Source organism: Ochotona princeps, chromosome 6 (assembly GCF_030435755.1).
Source record: "Ochotona princeps isolate mOchPri1 chromosome 6, mOchPri1.hap1, whole genome shotgun sequence".
Lineage (NCBI taxonomy): Eukaryota > Metazoa > Chordata > Mammalia > Lagomorpha > Ochotonidae > Ochotona > Ochotona princeps.
The window spans coordinates 80,070,623-80,094,656 of NC_080837.1; the positions used below are offsets into that span (position 1 = coordinate 80,070,623).

A 24,034-nucleotide genomic window follows, 5' to 3' on the forward strand; every position below is an offset into this window, starting at 1 on the left:
AGTGCTGGCACCAGCACTTGAGGCACTGCCATCTGCCCCGCCGGGGCCCCGCCCAGCCCATGGACCCGCTCCGCAGTGTGCCTCGCAGCGGTTCCGCCCATCCCTACGGCTTGGCCCAGTCTCGACCCCGCCCATCCCAGTGGCCCCGCCCACCTCCATAGCCCTGTTCCTTAGCAGGCCCAGTCTCGGCCCCGCCCAGTCCGTGACTCCGCCCCGCAGCGTGCCCCGCCCAGCCCCGTGGCCCCGCAGGGTCACTCGTGGCGTTTTCCCCACCGGATCGCCGAGCTCTGCGTTGCTGCTGCTCTCACGGCGGGCGGCGGCGGCGTCTGAGGGAGGCGGGTGCCATGGCGGCAGAGGCCCTGGAGGCGGAGGCCCGGGCCGTGGAGGCCTTGACTCTGCGCCTGGAGCGACAGGAGGAGGACCTCCGCTGGCTGTGGGGGGAGGTCCGGCGCATCAGGACCGCGCCGCTGAGCGCGCCCGAGCGCTGCGTGACCGGCAGGCCGAACCTGTCGCGGGAGGTGGCGCAGCTGCGGGCCGAGAACTACCAGCTGCGCCAGCAGGCGTACTGCCTGCGGCTGGGCCTCGCCGAGGTGCAGAGGCGCCAGGACGAGCAGAGGGCAGCGCTGACGGCCGGAGCCGGCGTGCAGGTAATGGGGGGGGGCGGGCCTTGCACCCCTCACCCCGGAGCCTCTGCACCTCTCGTCCCTGGACCCCTCACTCCGGGACCCCGGAGCCCCACAACTCCTGGGCCCCTGCACCCCTCGTCCCCGGAGCCCCAGCATCCCTCCTCCCTGGACCCCTTCACCTCCTGGGCCCCTGCACCCCTCGTCCCCGGAGCCCCAGCATCCCTCCTCCCTGGACCCCTTCACCTCCTGGGCCCCTGCACCCCTCGTCCCCGGAGCCCCAGCATCCCTCCTCCCTGGACCCCTTCACCTCCTGGGCCCCTGCACCCCTCGTCCCCGGAGCCCCAGCATCCCTCCTCCCTGGACCCCTTCACCTCCTGGGCCCCTGCACCCCTCGTCTCCGGAGCCCCAGCATCCCTCCTCCCTGGACCCCTTCACCTCCTGGGCCCCTGCACTCCTCGTCCCCGGAGCCCCAGCATCCCTCCTCCCTGGACCCCTTCACCTCCTGGGCCCCTGCACCCCTCGTCCCCGGAGCCCCAGTATCCCTCAGCCCCTGCACCCCTCGTCCCTGGACCCCCTCACCTCCTAGGCCCGTGCACACTTCACCCATGGGGCCCCTGCACCCCTCGTCTCCGGAGCCCCTTGTCCCTGGAGTCCCTGCAACTCTGGTCCCTGGACTCCTAACCCCAGGGACCCCTGAGCCCCTCACCTCCTGGGCCCCTGCACCCTTTGTCCCTGGGCGTCCTGTTCTGCCGCCCTCAGTGGCACTTGCCTGATGGGTGTGAAACTGTTTACCACAGATATTTTGGTGATTTTCAGTAGAAAACAATGAGTAGTGGGTTCAGTTGCTGGGGGCAGAGCCCTGCTGAGCTGTTAGGAGACCATCTGTCTCTGTGTGCAGGAGCCTTCCATCTCCTGGCATGACTGGTTCAGGGCTGTTGGGGCCTGGTGGTTTGAGGAGTGGGCTGTGTTGGGATGAGGTCCGTGTCTTTAACCCAGAAAAGCAGGGTCGTGTGCCTTGTCCCTGTTTCCTCACCCCATGGCAGCAAGCCAGTCCCTGGCACAGCACGACATGTCCATGCAGGCTAGGCCAGCCTTGGTGGTGGTTAGCTAATCCAAGGCGGGCTTGCTGGACAGACTCCACCATTACAATGCTCCCTGGTGGGGTGATGGCCAAATCCCGAGCCTTTCTGGGTCTGGGAATACCCTGTGCTGCTCCCCCATGGAGTTGAGGAAGGAGTGGACGACCGTGAATGCCCATGCAGATGGCCTTTGGAGCCTGATGGAGTCTGCGTCGCATGGGGTGAGAAGGAGTGGGTTTCAAGTGGCCCTGCTTTTATGACTTACTTTGGAAAATAGAGTTATGGAAGAGGGGACAGTGCTCTCCCATGCGGATGGCCACAGAGCCAGCCACGTCAGTGGGAGCCAGGAGCGTCATCCGGGTCTCCCACAGGGGGGACGGGCCCCGGCCTGGGCCACCTTCCTCTGGCCTTGTCTGTGAGCACTTCCTTGTCTCTCCCAGCCTCCCAGTCAGAGCCAAGGAAAAGACAGTGACGGGAAGGACACGAGGGGCAGTGGACCTGACCGTCAGGTGAGTTGCTGCTGGGGGAAACCTTGTGAAATACTACCCTGGGCAGGACACGCAGGGTCAGATGCCACGGTGGGGCCCACATCCAAGGTGGGGCCCACGTCTACCATGGGGCCACGTCCACTGTGGAGCCCACGTCCGGCTGGAGCTGGGAAGAAGGAACAGCAGGACCTGGGTGTGCTGAGAAGGCGGGTATGGGAGGGGGCCGAAGCAGCATGGGTGCCGTGGGTGCCGTGGGTGGCCGTGGGTGCCGTGGGTGCCGTGGGTGCCGTGGGCGCTGACCTCGCGGCGCTCTCATGCTCCCCAGGTGATCCCTCAGCCGCGCTACATGCAGGAACGCCTGAAGCTCTTCACGCGGCTGAAGGAGGACACCCCGGGGGAGCAGGAGGAGGGCCGTGGGATCACCGTGAGAGTGGCTGGTGGGAGCACGGTGCTGGGGCACGTCGGGCAAACAACGCCCTATGAGGTGGCTGCCGGAATGAGGTAACCCTTGGTGCTGTCATCGCGCCAGTGCATGGTGCGAGTGTCTCCTTGGGGACTGTCCAGGTCAGGTGCTTTTGACTATAGCTGAAGAAATTACCCAGAATCTGTTTTTATTGTCTGTCTGCTGACAGGGCCACTTGGATTTGAATGTCAGAACGCAGGCTCTTATCTGTAGAAAGCCGAAATCTGAATTTCAAATCGGTGTGAGGAGTGTAGAAGCGTCTGTGAGCCTTGGTGGGTCACTTCGCGCTGACTTACTCCTCCATCAGGCCATACCCATCAGTCTAAAAATCATATTGTGAGAGGCGGGGAGAGTGGGCTTCCCTCTGCTGGTTCCCTCCCCAGAGGCGGAAACGGCCAGGCTTGCTAGCTGCAGCAGGAGCCAGGAACGGGATTCGGATCCCCCCACGTGGGGGCGGGAGCTGACTGCAGAGCCCTTCCAGGGGGCTGCCGAGGAGCTGGCCGTGCAGTAGGCTGCCTGGCCTGGCATCCTTGGTGCCAGGCATGTGCAAGATGTGCTGCGAGGCCTGGAGCCTTCTAGAGATGAGGTGTGTTTGTGCATTCAGTAGGACAGTGTGGATGCTGAGGCTCAGAATTCCCATCTGGGTGAAGTTGCTTTACCTTGGAAGGCAGGCAGTGGTTGAGATCTGCGGGCCAGACCTGGCTGCTCGGTGTAGTCCTGCCCACGGGGCGCCCTCCGGCCCCCCGCCTCTTCTGGCGTCTCCCAGAGGTGCTGCTGTGCTGGGAGACAGATGTCGAGGCAAAATCAGTCCCTGTTTTCTTCTGGAGAAACAGGTTGCGCACTGCTTGTTAAGTCACTGTTTCTTGAAGTGCGGTCCCCAGGTCAGCAGGGTCAGCCCCACCTGGAAACTTGTTAGGAAACCAGGTCTGGAGGCCTGTCCTCCAGTGTGCCGGACCAGTCAGCTGGCCGTGGGGTCAGGAGGTCTCCGGGGCTTCCAATGCCCCGAGACCCACTCAGTAGGTGATTGCACCATGGGCACGCCTGCAGACAGTGGGTACATCTGAGAGCTCAGACCCTCTGGGCAGCCATCTAGAAGCGACAGTCCAGGCTGCCAGATCTATGAGTGGAAGCTGGGTCCCCCCAAACCAGCTCTTCCCCTGAAAAGTAATTCCATGCCCAAATGGATCAGGACTGTTGGCTCTAGCGTGATCATTGTCAAAATAAAACAAATAAGCAAATAAGATGCCTAGCAGTCTTGGTTCCCCTGTAGCTCTTCAGCAACTTCTTAGAGACATCTTGTCTTATGGGGGAGAATGCAGATTCCTTGTTGAGTTTCAGGTTAACCAGAGGTTGGCATATGTGGGGCACCGGGTCAAGCTGCTACTGGCAACGCCAGCCTCCAGGGTTTGCACCTGTTCATGTCACAGCTGCTCTGTTTCTGATCCAGCTGATGTGCCAAGTGCTTGGCCCCTGTACCCACGTGGGAGATCTCAGAGAAGCTCCTGGCTCCTGGCTTTGGCCTGGCCCAGCCCTGGCTGTGGATGGCCATCGCAGGAGTGAACCAGCAGGGGGAAGATTGCTCCCTCCCCCTCCCTCCCCCCCTTTCTCCCTCCCCCCTCTCTCCCCCTCCCCTTTCTCCTTCCTCTTTCTCTGTCTGCTTCCGTCTCTCCCTCTCTGTAACTCTTTGAGATAAATATCTTTTAAAAACAATGAAACCACAGTAAGAATAAAACAACTAACATCTTCATAAAAAAATAGGCAAAGGAAATACCTTTTAAAAAGTAAGAGTAGCTGGTAGATACTTAGTTAATAATTACAGCAGGTGTCACCAGCAGGTTGACAAGGCTTGAGAACTCCTCCGGTAGTGTGGTAGGTGTCAGGCAGGCGTGCCCTTGCCCCGGCAGACCCACGTCATGGCCCTGTGTGTGGGGGGGGAGACAGCGATGTGTGGATGTCTGTGCAGTGTGGACGTGAGGGTGGCCTTGGTGTGGGTGTAGGCTGCCTTGGACGTGCGTGGTCCGGAGTGGAGACAGCGAGCAGGCCACGCGCACAGTCTGCGTGTGTAAAAGCATGGGCGGGAGCGGGCGGGTCTCACGTGTGGCTTTTGCTGGATGCAAAGGTGCGCATGCGACTAATTTTTTCTTTATGCCTTATTTTCCAAGTGTTTACAGTAAAGACATACTACATTTGTACGTAAAATGAATGCTATAAAAAGTTCAAAGTGTCCTCTTGGTTTACATTTGTACTGTAAATCTGCTTTGAAAACCTTGGAAGTGCTTTTTCTGTTGTGAGGCTTTGGTCTTCCCTAGCCCGGAGCTGGCAGAGAGCGCAGTGGTGGCCAAGGTGAACGGGGAGCTGTGGGACCTGGAGCGCCCCCTGCTGGGGGACTGCTCCCTGGAGCTGCTCACCTTCGACAGCGAGGAGGCGCGGGCGGTGAGTTGGAAGCTGCGGGGTGGGGGACACAGAGTGTATGGGGGCCTTCTGAGACTTAGAATTGAATCTCAGGGCTCGATAAACGTGGAGTGCACACCTGTGGGAGGAATGCACACAAAAATACATCTGTGTGTTTAGACAATCTGTTTATCATGTCTTAAAACTGCTTTTTAGAGTTCAGCTTTTGAGTTGATGTGTATTTGAAATGCTTTTTAATAGACATTTAAACTTAAATGCTTATTAATTTTTAAAATTAAAAACTATTTGAGAGGCATTAAGGGAGTAGTAAACTCCCACTCACTAGTTCCCTCACAGCTTTCCCCAGGAGCTGAGAGCAAGTCCCCTGTGAAGGTGGCCAGAAGCCGCAGCCTCAGGCATCGCTGCTGCCACCCAGGGGCCGCGTCAGCGGGGAGTAGGGACCGCGAGCGAGGGACCTCCTGGCCTCTTAGATGCTGAGCCAAGTGTCTGCCCCGCACCTTACAATTTCTGTTGAAAATACTGGTGGTAGAACCACCAAGTACAGGAGCAGTGTGCTGTGTGTGAATAAGCTAGGTTTACAGGGCAGTGCTGAATGCCCACCGCCTGGGCTGCCTAAGTTCTCGGGGACTGCTCAACACAAGGACCAGGAGCCTTCCGGCCTGTCCCGAGCCGTGTTGTTAACCCCAGCACTTCACTCTGGTAGTACCCAGCTCCGTGTGCTGCCCTGGCTGCCTGCCCCCTCCCAAGCCACAGCTTCTAGTGTGTGGGTGAGCCAGCAGGCCATACCTTCCACGTGGGTCTCACGCAGACCCCTGCTACACCCAAGGGACCACCTGCTTGCTGTGAAATACTTTGTAGACAGAAATGGAATCTTTGAATGTGTCCTGTAGTATTTGGAACAAACTCGGCCTCCTCCCATGATCTGCGTGGTCTCTGGCCCTTCCTTAGCGGTAACCTTTGCCCACGTGTGAGCCACGTGGGTCCTCCTGGCTGCTTGGGGGTGGGGGTCTTCACTGCAGAACTCGCCGCATCCCCCCTTTTTACCTCCTGATGCGCAAGTCCAGTCGCCTTCTCACCGCCTCTCCCCACAGGAGGACACTGTCGTGTTCACCCTCACACCTCCCGTACACAGCAGTGTCTGCTTAGGAATACCAAGCTGTGGGCTGTGGCCCTGAGGAGGAGCTCTGGGTGGTCGTTGGCGGCCAGCTGCCTCATGGGTGCAGTGTCTCCCTGCAGGGCCAGCCCTTGGGTCTGTGTGCCCAGTCGGCTAGCTGCCCCTGCTCCAAATGAGTCTGCCGGTGGCCTGCTAATGGGGACTGTGGTCTTGTGGATAAAGAATGCAGGTGACAGAGGGTTCGGTCATCTTGCCCCAAACGAGGGTACCTCAAAAAGCTTGCAGAAAACAGGTACTTTGAAAAAAACTGTGCATGGATTACAAAATGGTTTTGTACCAAAATAAAGTTAATCTTGTAATTTCATTTATCCTTAACTTTTTGAAGTACCTTCCTGTTTTTCTATTTGCTTGGTTAATGTGGATGTCTAATGCAACTCCTTTTTTTTTTTTTTAAGACTTAATTTTATTGGAAGGGCAGATTTATAGAGAGGAGGCACAGAAAGATTCATTCCCCAAGCGGCCACAATAGCCAGAGCTGAGCCGATCGCAGCCAGGCGCATCTTCTGGGCAACCTGTGGGGGTGCAGGATCTCAAGAGTTAGTGGGCTGTCCTCCACTGCTTTTCAAGGCCACAAACAGGGAGCTGGATGGGAAGTGGAGAAGTCAGGACACAAACCAGAACCCATATGGGATCCCGGCATGTGCAGGACTTAGCCACCAGGCTGTCATGCCAGGCCCTAAGACGATTCTCAAGGAATTCAAACCAAATGCACTTCCTGAGCATGTCGAGCTGATGAGCTGTCCTTGAACTGCAGTTAGTAACCAGGCGCACACAGCCTCAGGCAGCTGTCCCAGGTGGCAGCAGGGGTTCCCTGGCAACCCATTTTTCTGTGATGGAGATGTAAAATCTGATATCAGTACCACCTGCAGTTTCTGGCTTCCAGCTCGGATGTTGCCACTGGGCTAACAGGAAGGGCTGTGGGGTCTGGCACCCCTCTGCTGTCTGCCCACTCTGGGCAGCAGTTCTCCTGGTGTCCCGGGTGGCAGGTCTCACTCTCTGGGCTCAGTGCCCGTGGCCAGAGGTGATGAGGGAGCTGAGCTGTGACTGCACTCCAGCGAAGCAGGAAACCATGGAGCTGCAGGGAGGGCTCAGAAAACACCCCCTTCCAGGGGGGGCACAGAAGGTTGTCCACTTAAATCCATTTTGCCCTGTGGAGCGGCACTACCCCTTGTCCTCTCACAGTACTTACCACCTATGTTCCCTGAGACAGTGTGATAGCTGACTCCTGACCTGTCCTCTGCCATGCAGGTATACTGGCACTCCAGTGCTCATGTGCTCGGAGAGGCCATGGAGCTGTACTACGGAGGCCACCTGTGCTACGGGCCCCCCGTCGAAGACGGATTTTACTACGATATGTTCATTGAAGACAGGTAGCACCACGAAGGCTGACTCATGAATGCATGTGTTCATGATTGATTGTTTTGTGATGATTACATATTAAGTTAATCACTGTGTACTTTAAAAAATTTTTAATTGTTTTCTTTTGATAATCTTTACATAGTTGGTTAGGGCACAAAGGGTCAAGGAAAGTGGGTAAGACCATTGTTTCCACATATTTTTCTGTATCTGGGGTAAAGAGGGAGATGAAGGGAGAAGCCCCACCCAGCCTCCCACCCATCCCAGGGTCCCTGATGTGGGCCATGCTCCGAGGGTACTGCTCAGGTGGTTTTGATAGTCCAACAGTTCTGAATTGCTGCCAGTCTCACCACTCCATGCACGATGAAATCTCTCCAGAATCCACTGGCTGACATAGTCCACCTTAGAGTCTCCGTTTCCCCAGATTTTTACTGCCAACACATGACTGGGGTACTTGATTGATTTGTTCTGTCTTCCGTCCTCTGTTGCAGTACCAAGTGTCCTCTGCAGGTTCCGATGGACTGCCATATCCTCCATGTGCACCTGGATATGCTGTCCACTGCTCCGTCTGAGCCTCTAAGGAGGCTCAGCTTTGACACTTGAACTCCAATGGGGTGACAGACTGTGCCAGACCCTGTGTTGGCAAGCACACAAAAGAATCAGGTCTGGGATCACCTCAGACGAAGTTTCTTTGGGATCCCTCCAACTGAACTGCTGATTGCAGGACCCCAACCATGAAGAGAAGTGCAGGTTCCATGGTCTAACCATGGAGTGCAAGTGCAAAAATTGTTTTTAGTCACTCATTTAAATTTTTTTTCCAAAAAGATTTATTTATTTGAAAGGCAGAGTTACAGAAAAAGGAGTGAGCGAGGCAGCTAGCTAGTTAGTTTCTGTCTGCTGGTTCACTCCCAAGTGGCTGCAATGGTCAGGAATGAGCCTATCTGAAGCCAGGATCTTCTTCTGAGTCTCCCATGTAGATGCAGGACTTGGGTCTTCCTTCACTGCTTTCCCAGACCATAAGCAGAGAGCTCGATGAAAAGTGGAGTGGCTGGGGTGGAAACTGGCATCCTTGTACCTGGTGTGCTCCTGAATGAGTTTGGATTCCAGGATCACTTCTCAAGCAGTTTTCTCCCCAGAAGGTGGTACGCTGTTCATGGGACCTAGCACAGACTCTCGGGGTGTCTCCCAAGGGGTACTAGCTCAGTTCTGCATGGTGGTTGAGGGTGTAGGTGCCCTTAGCAGAGTTCTTGCCCTGAGGGATGCCAGGCAGATACAGCCTGCAGAGGCTCAGCCTCTGTGCACCCTGCCTTGTGCTTCCCGTGGCCCCAGCTCCACAGGCTGAAACCTTAGGGCCCTTCTGCTGCCTCCATGGCCCTCTACCTGCAGGTGGTGCTCTGCGCACGCCTGCCACTTCAGACTTCAGTCTCCCCACCTGTCCCTCTTGCTCTCGCTTGTGCTTTGGCTCCTACATAGCTCACCTTTGCTATCGCTGCCACTCCTGCATTGTAACTCCCTACCCAAGTGCTACGTACGGACTTGTCCCGTCTGAGCTGTTGTACTCACAGCTGCGCAGCGTTTTTGTCTGCAGGACTTCTTTTTTTAGAAAAATATTTATTTAAAAAATCGTAGTTGCAGAGAAAGATTCCCGTCCACTGGTTCACTCCAAGGTGGCTGCCATGGCCAGCGCCAGACAAGGCTGGCACCAGGAGCCTCATCCAGATGTGTGGGTGCAGTTGAACCTTCTGCTGCTTATTTTAGGCTGTCAGCAAGGAGCTGGGATGGCCCTTAACCTGTGCCCTTGTGGGATGCTGGCATCATGGGCAGGGGTTTACCTACTGTGCTGCAGTGCCAGGCCCTGTCTAGAATGCTACTGATCCAAGTGTGGATTTTTTCTTTTCCCTACATCAATAGTAGATTCTATAACTCTGTATGCCACCTAGGTTCCAGAAATTCAGTTCTGTTCTTCACTGACTACCCCCAGTTAACACAGACTCCACACAGTGAGGGTGTGGTTTCATGAGGCTGCCTCCAGATGTCAGGCACATGTCCAGACCCCCACAGACCACCCACCCCACCCATCTTGGGTTCAGCAATTTTTTAGAATGGCCCACAGAGCTCAGTGGAGTTTCACCTGTTGGTCACACATGATGTAAGGGGGGAGATGGGCAGCCAGCTGGACAGGCGTGGTGAGCGGCGTGGGACGGGGCTGCTGCGCCACTCTCCCAGCACCAGGGCATGTCCCTGAGCTGGAACTGGCTTCTGGGCCCTGTTGCCTAGGAGGTTTTAACAGTGGCTTTGTTGTGTAGGAACAGTAGGTTAAGTCATTAGCCTGTGTTGTTGAGCTCCAGCCCCTCCCCATTCTGCAGAGGTTGGGGTTAGGGATGAGGGGCTGAAAGTTCCAATCTTGCTGCCACGTGTGGTACTAGTGCCCCTCCCCCAGGCTCTCTAGGGGCCCCTAGCCACAGGTCATCAGCATACCAGCCAGTCTCACTGCTTTGGAGACCAGGGCCTTAGAAACCCTGTGTGTGGAACCTGGACGTTCCAGTGCGTGTTCTTTATCCCAGTAGCAGTCCAGCTTTGGTTCCCACTGTGGCTGTCTCTGCCTGGTGCGGGTGATGGGACAGTGGACAGATAGATGGCCTGTCCTCGGGGTTCTAACGAACAAATCAGTGACAGCAGGCAGTGACAAACAGCCACCTCCCAGCAGGTGGCAAAGAGTGCAGGAAGTGAGGCAGGCTAGGCAGGCGGCCAAGGAACGGCAAGGCAACATAGGGGACATCGAAGCAGTGGCCAGTGTGGGGAAGGAGCAAGCCCTGAGGGTCGTGGGCGTAACTGTGAATGTCTGTGTGGACCCAGTGAGCCTGGCCAGTCAGAGGTCAGCCAGCCTAGTGAGGACCAGATTCTGGCTACAGGAGGGGCAGGGTGCCTCCGCACTGCTCACTGACCCAGCTCCCAGCCCACAGCCAGGGAGGGCAGGACGCGCTGGGTACTTACCTGCTGCTGCCTGTGGAGTCCAGGTGTGTTGAGGACAAGGAAGGGCATGGGAGACAGGGTCCTCGAGACGCTTGGATCTTCCACAGGTATTTCTTAGCAGCTTCCAGCAGAGAGCTGGAGGCCCCAGTTGGCATGGGCCGAGGCCTCTGTCCTGCCCTCGGGCAGCAGGGGAATACTGAAATGTTTGACTTTGTGCTGTCCTAGTCCAGCGAAATACCCCATTGAATGTAGGAAGTGTGTCAGCTGCTGGGGCACAGAGCATGGAGTGTGCCAAGGCTCTGGACAGCTCAGGCTGAGGGTCGGGGCTCTCCTTTCCAGAGCGGTGTCCAGCTCGGATCTGCCGGCCCTGGAGGACATGTGTAAAGACATCATCAAAGAGAGGCAGCCTTTTGAAAGACTGGAAGTCAGCAAGGATGTGCTCCTGGACATGTTTAAGGTAAGTTGGAGAAACCATCGGGGTGACAGTCCTTTTGACCCCAGAGCATTGACTTGCTGGAGTCTCTTGTGAGGGTGCTAGCCATGCGTGTCCATGATGTCCCTTCCTTTCTCTGATGCCCAGCACATATAAGGCCAGGGGTTGATCAAAGGCCAGGCACTGCTCACGTGTGTGTGCAGCCCTGGTCAATTCACAGCTGAACACAATTCAGCAATGTATGATCCTATATAAAATTCTGGTGTCTTCTCTTTGGAATTTTCTGTTTTTATTTCAACCTAGAATATTGTATGTAAAAAAATTAGCTTGCTTTTTATGTTGTTATGATCGATATATTCATGTATTCCTGGCTTTATTTTGTAAATCATTAAGCATAGTATTCTTTTGTAGGCTAGAACTACATAGCTTGAGTTTTGGTAATCATTGCTGTTTATTTTTCTGTGTGGTAAAACATAGGATTTGTCATGGTAATGTGTATAGTTCAGTGGCTTCTGACCATCCCCACCGCCATCTGCAGGGCTTTTTCTCTTCCCAGACAGAACCCCTAAACCCTGTAAAACCTAACGTCACCAGTCAGGTCTCCACTTCCCATCCAGCCCCCTGCTTGTGGCCTGAGAAAACAGGACGGCTCAAAGCCTTGGGACCCTGCACCTGCGTGGGACGCCTGGAGAGGCTCCTGGCTCCTGGCTTGGGATTGGCTCAGCTCTAGTTGATCTTTATTTTTTATTTCCCATTCTCTTTGTCAATCTGCCTTTCCAAGAAAATTAAACCTTAAGAAAAAGAAAAAGATGACCCATGTGTGTAGCAGGGGCCCCTGCTGCACACGTGGGAGACTCCAGTTGGGCCCCTGGGAGGCAGGTGTCTCACACAGCCTCTTAAACTATTTCATGGTCTGCTTTCCCACCCCATGCCCTGGCAGCCAGCACACCTCATTCCAGAAAAAAAAAATCCTTTTGTTTTGGAGAATTTATTTACGTATTCATTTGAAAGACAGAGTTAGAGGTCTTTCATTCACTGGCTCACTCTCAAAATGACCACAATGGCTGGGGCTGGGCCAGGCCAAAACCAGAAACCTTCATCTGGGTTCAGGGACCCAAGCACTTGGACCACTTGCTGCTGCTTTGTCAGGCACATTAACAGAGCGCTGGATCGAAAGTGGAGCAGCTGGGACTCTGGTGCCACACAGGCTGCAATCCAGCCCCTTCAGAGGAGTCCTCGGTGCCCGCTGGCAGGTGTCTGGAAGGGCAGCCATCTGAGTGGCCTGTGGATCGGCTCCTCAGTACACAGCACAGGCTCTCTTGCAGCATGTCCTGAAAAAAGGAAAATCGTGTTTGTTCGCTCGTCCAGTTTGATGGTAACGTGCAAGTTTTGTTTTGTTTTGTTTTGTAGTACAATAAATTTAAATGCCGCATTCTAAATGAGAAGGTTGACACTCCGACCACCACGGTTTACAGGTCTGTGCATGAGCTGAGCACTGCTTCCTGGCGGGGGTGAGGGCAGTGGCAGCAACAGGGCTGGGTTTATGCTGGACAGTCCCTGGGTGACCTCCTGTGGCCAGCACGCCGCAGGGAGGAGCGCAGAGTCACCACCTTGGGGAAAGGGCTGTCTTCGCCACTGACAGGAACTTTATTTCTGGGAATTGACTCTGGTGGGCACTGTGTTGGTGTGGCTGACACCGTGGCCACGTAGTCTCTGCCTTTATGGGAGCCGAGAGGGAGTGAGGCTTCTGCTGCATTCGCTGCAGCCCTGTTGCTCAGGTGGTGGCCGCTCCTCGTGGCTGTGGGTCTGCCTTACGTGACCCTTGCCACAGCACCCCACCCAAATGTGCAGGGTAACTCACCATGGCACGGAAGGGGACAGTGCTCCCCACAGATGAAGCCTCAGGTAGAAACACCCGAGGCTGCAGCTGGGGTTGCACACTCATGGAATGAAGAGCCCAAACTTAGCAAGAAAGATGTGCTTGCTCATCCTCTGTGTGCGTGAACACCCAGCAGAAGCCTTGGAAGCTTTAATTGTAGTTTCGTCTTAGAATTTGCATTGCAAGTCAGTGCTTGCTGCAGTTTAGTAAACTGAGAAGTAGTTCCTGACTTCATTGTGAGGCTGAAAGGGAACACACACACACACACACACACACAGCCCTCTCCTTTTAAACATGCAGTCCATGTGTGAGGGAGTGTCAGATGGGCTTGGCACTGCCAGCTCCTGCAAGGGAGCACAGATCTGATTTCACGGCAGTGGGAGGTCCTTGAGAGCCATGGGCTCTCAGTATGGGACCCGGCGCTGTTTCTGTCTAAGGGTGTTCTGGGGCTCTTGGGTCTGAGCAGAGGGGAGCAGGTGAGGGTCTGAGGTTGGGGAGACTGCCTCACTCTGTGTCCCTAACTGAAAAGTGCCCCAAGACATACAAACCAGCACAAGCCTCCTCTGACAGCATGAGAATGTGGTTTATCGTAAGCCGTCCAAAGCGCTCTAACTGCAGGCCATGTCCTGGGTTTCCTTACAGGTGCGGGTCACTTATTGACCTTTGTAAAGGGCCCCATGTGAGACACACTGGGAAGATTAAAGCCATAAAACTTTTCAAGGTGAGGCTTAATTTGTTTTATTTATCTACATAGCAAACTTAAGTAAACTAGATAATAAGGCTCTTTGGTCGTGTCTTGTATAACCTGAACATTATGATGACTTGAAATTCTTCTCTATTTGAAAATAATGCATTTGTGAATTTTGATAACTACCATGTATAACTTGTTTGTCATTTAACCTTACTGCAAGTGTTAAAATGCGTTTATTTCCCCTTTATCCTGTGTGTGTTTTGGGCCACCTGACCTGTGTGTGAGAAAGGTGTGCCCCAGGAGGGAGGAGGAAGAGGGATGTGTGGGAGTGTGGCTCTGGGAGCTGCTGGCTCTGGGCGTCAGCACAGGCCTGGCCTTGCGGGATGTGGTTTCTGACAGGTGCAGCACAGGGTACTGCCAACCATGGAGCACCTGCACCTCCTGCCCCCTTGCTCGCTGCCAAGTGGGCACAGTGCTACTCCACCTCCATGCCCCTTTCTCTCCCTCTCCTTCCTGGAGTCTACCACTGACTTGTGAAAGATGCTGAGCGGTGGTCTGACTTGGGCTGGGAAGGTTTGGTTAGAGCCAAGATGTGGGTGTCCCTGGCCCCACAGGACGCCTTCCTGATTGAGCTGCAATGGTGGCAGAGGTGCACATGTGTACTGGCTGAGAGCAAAGCACTTGGTGTGCTGACCCAAATCTCGTGTGACACTTAGAATTCTTCAACGTACTGGGAGGGCAACCCAGCGATGGAAACTCTGCAGAGGATCTATGGGATCTCCTTCCCTGACAGCAAGATGCTACGAACGTGGGAGCAGTTGCAGGAGGAAGCCAGGAGCCGAGACCACAGGAAAATTGGGAAGGTGTGTGTGTCCTGCTCGCTGCTGGTAGTGTGCCTGGGGCTTCCAGTCGTGCGTCAGTTGTGCTGGCTCTCGTGTCTGCTGCTGAGCTCTGCATGTTAATATCCCAGTAGCTTAACCTGTTTCTCTCGTGTACCTTTTATTAGCTTTTAAAACTTGTACCCTTCAGCTCGTTTGTTCTTTCTTTCTCTCTTTTTCTTTCTTTCTTTCTTTCTCTTTCTTTCCTTCTTTCTTTTTCTTTTAAGATTTGTTTATTTTAATTGAAAAGGTAGGTTTTCATCTGCTGCTTCACTCCCCAAGTGGCTGCAACTGCCAGAGGTGAGCCAAGCCGAAGCCAGGAGCTTCTTCCGGGTCTCCCGTGTGGGTGCAGGGTATCAAGGCTTTGGGCCGTCCTCGACTGCTTTCCCAGGCCACAAGCAGGGAGCTGGAAGAAGGAAAGCAGCTGGGACAAGAACCCGTACCCATTTGGGGTCCCGGCGGTTGTAAGGCAAGGATTTAGCCACTGAGCCGTTGTGCTGGGCCCCCACTTCACTCACTTCGTTACTAAAGCCTCTCCTTCTTTCATTATGCAGAGGCAGACAGAGAAATAGACACAACGATGTCTTTGATTCATTGATTCCCTCCCCACATAGCCAGGATTGGCCCAAACTGAAGCCAGGAACCAGTAACTCCATCCCTACAGGGGGACAAGGACCCACCTCCCCAAGTACTGGGCCATTGCTTGTTGTCTCCAGGGTATACAGTAGGAGGAAATTGGAGAAGTGGAGTGGCCAGAACTCTAAGCGGGCACTCTGATGTGGGTACCCTGAACAGCAGTTTAGCCACTGCACCAAGTACCTGCCCCTTTGCTTGTTGCTGTCTTCCTGTCCTGGTGTAAGGGTTGGTTTTTGAAAGCAGCCTGGGCGTTGGAGCGGCAGAGCAGTGTGCAGGGAGACTGAGGAACAGGTAGACCTGGGCTTACTCAGCTCTGCCACTTAGGAATTGTGACAGGTGCAAGCATTGCCTTGCGAAGGCCCGTGCCTGTGTGTGTCTTGCTGGCTGGCCTTGCAGGGCTAGCATGAGTACAAGTGTCGGTGCTGGTGCCAGCCTGGATGGTCCTCAGGACATAGCAAGCGTGCGAGTCGGGACCCCACTTTCAGCCCACGCTGCAGGGAACTTCCTGGGTCTTTCCTGTCTGCTCACAGCATCCATGTTCCATGTGGGCCAGGAACGTAAACCAGAAAATACCAAAGGTGCCGTAAATGCTGAGCTCCAGGCTCAGGGCAGCAGTGCAAGCTGTGGTTTCAGGCGTCCTGTTACAGGTAGTAGGAGCAGGTGGGTATTGAGGGAGGTGGCATGCCTACTGTTAGGACGAGGGATAGAGGCCAGAGCAGGGTTCAACAGGGTAATCATAGCCTTGCAGCACTGACATCCCATACGGACACTGGTTCTAGTCCCACATAGGATCCCTGCTTATGGCCTGGGAAAGCAGCAGAGGATGGCTCAAGTCCTTGTGCCCCAACACCCACACGGGAAACCTGGAAGAAGCTCCTGGCTTTGGATTGGCCCAGATTTGGCTGTTGTAGCCATTTGGGGAGTGGACCAGCGCATGGATGATCTCTCTGTCTCTACCCCTTCTCTCTGTAAATCTGCCTTTCAAATAAAAAAGGACATTGTGTCTGATTATGATGTGTCGTGTCCTAGCATAACTTGTGTGTGTATGTAGTCAACATTAAGCAAAAACAGATGAGCTTGAAAAGCAACTCTTTTACTGCAGGAGCAGGAGCTCTTCTTCTTCCACGAGCTCAGCCCTGGGAGCTGTTTCTTCCTTCCCAGAGGGGCCTTCATCTACAACACGCTCATGGACTTCCTGCGTGTAAGTTCGTTTGTGATATGCCTGCCCAACCCCGTGTTTCTGTTTTCCCTCGTAACAAACTGGTCAGAGATTTCCCTGAGTTTTATTTCAGCAACATTAATGAGAATCCTGAACCCTGAACTACTGAATTGTGATTTCTGCTAAAAACGTGGAAATAAGTTCTGTTTTCCCCGAGCGTGGTGCTGAGCCTCAGCAGATGCATCTGTTGTCCGCGTGCGTTGCTGACACGCGCAGGCTGTACGGATGATGCATCGAGCCGGGCGTGGGAAGGGAGGGACCGTGTTTAGGGGCCCGCAGTGCTGAAGGGCAGGGCCATCTCCACAGTCAAGTCACCAGACTGGGGCTCCCTGTTGCCCAGGTCATGACTCCAGATGTGACGGCTGCTTAGGAGAGAGTGATGACACCGCTGTGGGAAATACCGAGCCATGAGTGCCTAGCACTGATTCACGGATTGGAAAGTCTTCAGTGCTGACAGGCTAGGACTCGGCGCTGTCATCCAGGGTGACCCACGGGGACCACTGGCCTCACAGTTCTGTTCTTGCTCTGTACTTCCTGTAACCCTGACTTCCCCTCAGGTTCCGCCACAGCCACAGCACTCCTCAGCATACCTGATGATGGTTCTGCTTGTTTCCCAGTGAGGTTTCTTTTCTGGTCCATTCTCTGCAACCTTAACTTGATGCGGTGACCTATGAACTGCTGTGCTGCATCTTGACTTACCGTGCTGCCTCCACCACTCACACCTCCTTCCTGACCCCCTCATGCCTCTCTCTCTGCAACTGATCTGGGAGAGTGCTGGCTTCAGGACTGTTCTGGGCATCCTTGAGGGAAGCGTAACAGTGAGCCCTCGGAGACAGAGCAGGAAGGCAGGGGAATGAAGATGGGTTGGGGTGGAGTGCACAGGCCACGGCAGGTGCAGTGCCACCAGCAGGGCACATTCCTGGTTCCTCTGACCATCCACTTCTGTACCCTGCATGAATGAGGTCGTTTGTCTTCTTGTCCCAGGGTTCCATCAGCCAGTCTATCATCATATGGGACATTATTTCAACCTCATTTAAAAATCTAAGTGTGGCATTAGCCTCCATCATGCTCTTCACACAAGGATGTGAAGAAAGCCTCTGTAGACGGACACAGCCCTAAGCTGAGAAGGCAGAGCCACTGCCTTGTCCACCAGCCGTTCTGGTTCCTTGATTTGCCCCCCACGTAGCAGGGCAAGGTTGTACTTGGTGTGCATTTCGGCTTCCTAAGGAGAGGAGACGTGCCATAAACAAGATGGCTTCAGAACAGCAGGAATCTGCTGTGCCACGTGTGAAAGGATGGTGTGGGCAGGACCCTGTGCCTCTACGGGCTGGGGTCCTTCATTGCCTCGCCCACTGACCAGTGGTTTGCCGGTCATCTGTGGTGTCTTTGGCCTTGGGAAACATCACGCCACTTCTGCGTCTCCCTGTCCTCTGCCTTCTGTGCTGTCTCTTCCCCTATTTTCTCAGTTCATTAGAATGTCCGTCACTGGGTTAGGAGCCACTCAACTGACCTCAGCCTAATTTGATTTCTGCTGTAAAGACCTTGCCTTCAAAGAGAACTGGGGTTTGGAACTTGAGAATATCCTTTTAGGTGGACACAATTGAGCACGTCACAGTGGATGACCTGAATTTTTCTCATGAAATCCGAAGTGGTAGCAGTCTGGTCTTTATGGGTTGCTGTGTTTTGTCACTGTTGCTGTTGGAAGTGGGCACACTTAAGGTTCCCTCTGGCTTCCTGCAGACCTCACCCTCCTTACCCTCAGGTTCCCCCAGTCCCAGGAGACTTGGGCTCTGTCCTGGGCAGCAGGGGTTACAGAGGAAGTCTCCAACAAAGCACTCCTTCCCTTGCACACCTACAAGTTTCCAGAGAGCGAGCAAGCCGTGAGTGTAGGACTAGGGGTCAAAATGGCCTTGAAAGTTTCAATGAGAAACTACAAACTGGAAGGACAGGTCCAATGCCTTAAGAGCAGAAGGTTGCAAATCCACACCTGCAAAGGCAGGGTTGAGCTGGGAGCCACCCTGCGTAGCCGCAGCCCTGCCAGGCCCCTTGTCACTGACATTCCCTCACCCCCTTCCCGCATTCTGAGGCGCATCCTGCCTTGCTGTTCGCTCCGTCTTCCTGGAGAGCTAGTTCTGTAAACTGTCTACTGCTGTGTGCGTGGGGCTTGCAGAGGGCTGCTCCTGTGAGTCACTGCAGCTTTTGTAACGAGAAATGGTTGTCTTCTTGTGAAGCTGATGGTAAGGAGCGCTTAGGAGTTCTCAAGGGGAGTGGCCACTAGGTGCAGCTCCCTGCACTCTGCCTGCAAGGCCAGGGCTGCCCTGGAGTCCAGGTGGGGTATCAGGCTTTCTTGGGGGCCTAGGCAGCCACACACTCCTCAGCCTCAGGGCGAGAAGTTTCTCTCCCATGGCTTGGTTTCCATCGCTCTTCAGAGAAGGAAGGTGGCTGTCAGTACCTTCCTTCCATCTTCTTCTTACGAGAAGTTCAGATCTGCAGAGAAGTAACCAGATAGTTAGCATCCACAGTCCCTGTATCTGGAGTCAGCAGTCGGTAACCTTGAACCCTCTGGCTTCATCTCTCTCCCACGTGTGTTTGTGTGTGTGGAGACAGACCAGTGTATATGTTACAGTACAGAGCTAAGGCAGCGCACATCAATATGCGCATGTTTGATAGAGAAATGTAGCAGTTGTTGCCTCTGCACTCCCAAGGGCCACTGTAGTAAGTGCTAGCCTCTGGCTAGCTTGGGAACCACAGGAATGTATTTCTGTTGGTTCTGCAAGTTGCAAACAGAGTTCTGGGTCTTGGGGATGGTGGGTGCTGGGGAGGACCCTCTCCCAGGTGGTGGGGTGCTAACTTGTATGTATCCTCGTGCAGCCAGAAGAGGCTGAGGGACCTTCACGTGAGAGCCAGTACCCCCTGCATGGAGGCTGTACCTGCCCACTGCCAACCTCCTAAAACTGTCACCGGGGGGTTAGGACTTAAGCTGTGAGCTCAGGGGGAGGCATTCCTTCAGCCCAGTGCAGAGGAGGCTTAAAGTGATTTCTGAATACCTCAACAAAACATCCATTCCTAGATGCTCGTGTTCACAGTGCATTCAGAGGCACTGAGCAGCATTGCCTGCGTTGGCTTGAAAAGCCGTCTAGTAAAAGACGCGCACACAGGGCCTTGCTAGCACCTTCTAATGTAACTCCTCAAACTACAGACATTCCTAGTGTCCTGTAGTTCTGGTGTAGACAGGGCAAGGAGATGGGCCTCCAGGCTGTCCGCGACCCAGGCTGTCCACTGTCGCCTGTGAAGCCACGCCCTGCACAAGAGCACAGAGCCATGAGCTTGTGGGTCTTGGGTTTTTATATATATATATATATATTCATTTATTCATTAATTACATTGTATTACATGACACAATTTCATAGGTACTGGGATTCCCCCCACCCCCTTCACCCCAAACCCTTCCCCCATGGTGAATTCCTTCACCTTGATGCATAACCACAGCTCAAGTTCCGTTGAGATTCCCTAATTAAAAGTTTACACCATACAGAGTCCAGCATCCCACTTGTCCAGTTCAAGTTCAACGGCCTCTTAGGGAGGCCCTCTCAGGTTTGAAGGCAGAGCCAGCAGAGCGTCACCTCGATCAATTAGAAGCTCCAACATACCATCAGCAACAGTCCAGGTATGATGAGGCTGGTGCAGAGTCCACTGATTGACATAGTCCATCTTAGGGTTTCCCCTTGTCCAGTTTTCTGCTGGAAGCATAGCTGAGGTGGTTGATTGATCTACCTACCCCATCTTCCATCTTTTCTTGGTTAATGCTTTGATTCCTCCATTTTCTTCAGGGGAATCCCCTAAAAAAACTTTGAGGCATTCCCAGTCCAGGCTCCTACATGTACTACTAGTAAGCACAGTGCCCGCCACCGTCCATCACTCCGGTCAGCTGGTGGTTTTACCCCCTGGGTTGGTTCTATTCTGAGCCCCGACCTCCATTGGAACCAATGAGTGTCGCAGCTCTCCCCGACTCTGCCCATCACACTCTCGTCCCTCACCGAAACCAGTGGGAGGTGTGCTGGTTGGGTGTTGCATTCCCTACTGGCACAGGCCATTTCACCTTGGCATTTTGTGTTTTGTACTGTTTTTTTTGTCTGTTTGTTTGTCTGTTTGTTTGTTTGTTTGTTTTATCGCGACCAAACCCGGCCAGGCCCCCACACAGTTTCAGCGCTTGGGCTTGCCAGTGGATGACGTGAACTGACTCAGCCTGCTCTGCCCCAACCCGAGCCAAGTGTATGCCAGTGGGTCACATTCCAAAGCCTCTTCTGGGTTGTTTACCTCCATGCTTCCTGCGTTTATTTGTAGGGTCAGTGTCCTGTCAGAGGAACTGTTCAGGTTCCTCCCTCCGACTCCTTCCTGGTGTCGGGCTTTACGCATACCAGCAGGTCCTTCGGCCAGCTCCGCTCTTCAATCCATTCTGGTTCCTGCTGTTGAGTTTCAGCCCAGCCACGGCTCGTCCATACCCACGTATATCTCATACAAGGCTCAGTTGGGGTTGAGGCCTAGCCGAGCCCGTCCAACGTCTATCCTGGTCCTCCAGAGCACCAAACTGTGCTGCGGTCTAATCAGGCATGGTGCATCAAGTCCGAATTGATATTTGTGCCAAGGGATTACAACTGTGACCCGACCAGAACTCAGCCCCCTTCCAGTTCCTGTGCCCTTTGGTGGTAGGCTCCACGCAGCCAAGGCCTCCCCCACGCTCCCCAACCGGGCCTGTTGCCAGCCAGTGTTAAGTATGCCAGAGGTTGCTCTGGGTCAGCCCAGCGCGCCCCATAGACTGTCATGCCTGCCGCATAGACTCCACCGGCCCTTCTAAACCGTCCAATGGGGTCAGAGTTTCCAGGGGATTGGTCCACGCAGGCCTCACACATTCTAGCCCCGAGTATGGTTCTCGAGGGTTTTTTTTTTTTTTAATCCTAGGAAATCATTTTTCTTTTTTAACTTTCCTGAAGTGCAGTTGTCTAGATTTGTGCCAGATGCCCATTAAATGACTTAAAATGTTAAGATCTAAGGAACAGTGGACAAGGACCAGTATCAGTAAACTGAAGAAGAAAAAGGAGGGAAATATAACCAAAGTAAGAACTATCCCTGAGGAAACTTGAGTTTTGCCATCCCTGGGGCCTCAGGGAAGCTGCTAACGGAGGTCGGGGAGACACCGGCTTATGGCTCAAAGTTCAAGTTTCAACTCGGAAACTAAGTGACAGAAACTAATACAGTGTGACATTTAGGCTTACTTGATGAGAAAATGGCCTCTTAAGTCATAGGAACGACACCCTCCTGTTTATGTAGGATGTAAGATTTGAGAAGTTGTAGCACGGCGCGCTTCTCCGTGTGTTGCGTTTCAGTTGCTGATTTTCACAGGGTTGGGTCCTTGTGTGCTACATGGCATTGCAGAGCGTGCAGCGGCTCTGTGCCGACAGCACCCTGAGCGTGTCTGAGGCTGTGGAGCCCACCCCGGAAGTGGACACCTGAGGATGAGGGCGCCACCTCAGGGTTAAACTAGTGGCCCCCAGCGTTACTGTGATTGCTCTGCCGTGGCCAGGACGTGTGCAGCAGGTCTTACTGTGAAGGCCTTTGTCTTCAAGGAGGAGTACCACAAACGGGACTTCACCGAAGTGCTCTCCCCGAACATGTACAACAGCCGACTCTGGGAGACCTCGGGCCACTGGCAGTATTACCATGAGAACATGTTCACCTTCGAGGTCGAGAAGGACACCTTTTCCCTGAAGCCCATGAACTGCCCAGGACACTGGTGAGTGCTCCAGAAGAAACAGGGCTTCACCTAGCAGCCTGTAGCGTGTTCATCCTAACTAGCTTTTAATGTAAGCAAGCTCCAGAGTTAATGGGAAAATGGATTGCAAGAGAAGTTTAGGGGTGGGTGTTGTGGCACAGCAAGTTAAGCCTGCCAGTTAGGATGCCCACATGCCATATTGTGGGTGCAAGTCTCAGCTGCCCTACTCCCAGTTGTTTCCTGCTAATGAGTCCTGGGATGCCTTGCGGGGTGCTGAAGGATTGAGAGGGGCCGTCGCAAGATGGCGGCTGGTCCAGGCCAGGAGGCGGAGTTGGTGTCGCCAGCAGGTAAACAGGAAGTCACAGGGATAGGCTGATGCCCTAGCTGTTTACTGGCCTATCACGTAGCGCCAAGTGGACCCACGGGGAGAAGTGATTGGTGGAGAATGATATAAAAGTAGCCAGTAAAAGCTAGGTGGGGACTGCTGACGGAGAAAGACTGGAAGAGGGAGAAGAAGGACAGAGGGGAAGAAGGGTGGCAGAGAGGGCTGGAAAAGAGGGATACAGACAGAAGCAATACAAGCAGGATGGAGAGACGGGGATAAGACCGGAGAAATGCAGCAGAAAGTACAGGAAGAAATATGGGAAGAAGGGTGGTGGAAAGAGGGCTGGAGAAGTGGGGAGGAAAGCTTAGACCAATGGGGACAGGAGCAGCGGAGATAAGGATTTAAATGCATCCGCTTTTGGCAGTGAGGGGTCCGGTTGCGGTTCCGGCTTTTCCCAGACCCTCAAGAGTGTTCCTCGTCTTTTTAGTGTCGCTGCTGGGTGGCGGCAACTTGGGACACTGAAATGGCTTCAGCCTGGCCCAGTGCTGGCTCTGGAAGAGCTTTCTGTTGCTGTGCCTTGGATGTAGGTGACAATAAACTTTTTTTTAAAGAGTACATTTTGGTGCTGAACTTTAAAAAAACTCTTAATTTTCTTAACATAATTACATTTTTCATGAGGTTTCGGAAGTCCTATTATGATTTTGCTTTTTTCAGTGGGGGAGGAGGATTCTTTAATCTGAAGTGGGGCTTGCCAGCCATTAGTACCAATTTATTTCACTCTGGAGAAAATGTGTATTTTTTCTAAAGATTCATTTCTTTTTACTAGGAAGTCAGATTTACAGAGAGAAGGAGAGACAGAGAAAGATCTTCTATCAGCTGATTCACTCCCCAAGTGGCTGCAACAGCCAGAGCTGAGCTGATCTAAAGCCAGGAGCCAGGAGGTTCTTCTGGGTCTCCCACCCAGGTGCAGGATCCCAAGGCTTTGGGCCGTCCTCGACTGCCTTCCCAGGCCACAAGCAGGGAGCTGGATGGGAAGTGGGGCAGCCGGGACATGAACTGGCGCCCATATGGGATCCCGGTGCATGCAAGGTGAGGACTTTAGCTACTAGGCTACTGCACCGGGATTTTATTCTTTAAAACATGTTTGATCTTTGGTAGACCTGGAATGTTTAACTGGGAACTTTTTCTGTGCTATTTAGAGGATTGTTTTATGTATCAGTTTTCTTATAATATCTGTCTTCCTGGCAGTAATACGCTTCAGACGTTCATATTTGCAGAACATTCAGTTCTTAAGTACCGTTCAGGTGGATTATAGTGAGATCAATAAGGTCATCATCAGTGGGTCCCTGGGTTCCATTGGTTTGAGGACACGTTTCCTCCCACTCCCATTATCTCCGAGATGCCTCAGCATTATGTCACAAGGTAATCCCCAGGCCACTCCTCTCCTTGGTGTTGTGTGAGCCAAAGGACTGTCTGGTAAGGAGTGTAATCATCACAGTGTTGTCTGCAAAGCTCAGAAGACCAGTACATGTTACACCTGGAACTGAACAGATAAAACTCTGCACATACATGGAAATCCCAGTCATTCCAGTCTTGTATCATCAGCACACAGCGTATCCAGTAAACTGCTGC

At 53.7% G+C, this 24,034-nt stretch overlaps 1 protein-coding gene across 1 annotated transcript in view; it reads left to right on the forward strand.

The window, feature by feature from the left end:
* The first annotated feature begins 288 nt into the window (after positions 1 to 288).
* The window catches only part of TARS3 (threonyl-tRNA synthetase 3), a 42,609-nt gene continuing 18,863 nt past the window's right edge, over positions 289 to 24,034 (forward strand). The window contains exons 1-11 of the mRNA XM_058666557.1: positions 289 to 647; positions 2,146 to 2,214; positions 2,519 to 2,694; positions 4,966 to 5,089; positions 7,491 to 7,612; positions 10,911 to 11,028; positions 12,415 to 12,479; positions 13,526 to 13,604; positions 14,291 to 14,437; positions 16,191 to 16,289; positions 21,932 to 22,098. Of these exons, the coding sequence (XP_058522540.1) occupies positions 345 to 647; positions 2,146 to 2,214; positions 2,519 to 2,694; positions 4,966 to 5,089; positions 7,491 to 7,612; positions 10,911 to 11,028; positions 12,415 to 12,479; positions 13,526 to 13,604; positions 14,291 to 14,437; positions 16,191 to 16,289; positions 21,932 to 22,098 (1,469 nt within the window). The 5' untranslated portion in view covers positions 289 to 344. The remainder of the gene's footprint in view (positions 648 to 2,145; positions 2,215 to 2,518; positions 2,695 to 4,965; positions 5,090 to 7,490; positions 7,613 to 10,910; positions 11,029 to 12,414; positions 12,480 to 13,525; positions 13,605 to 14,290; positions 14,438 to 16,190; positions 16,290 to 21,931; positions 22,099 to 24,034) is intronic.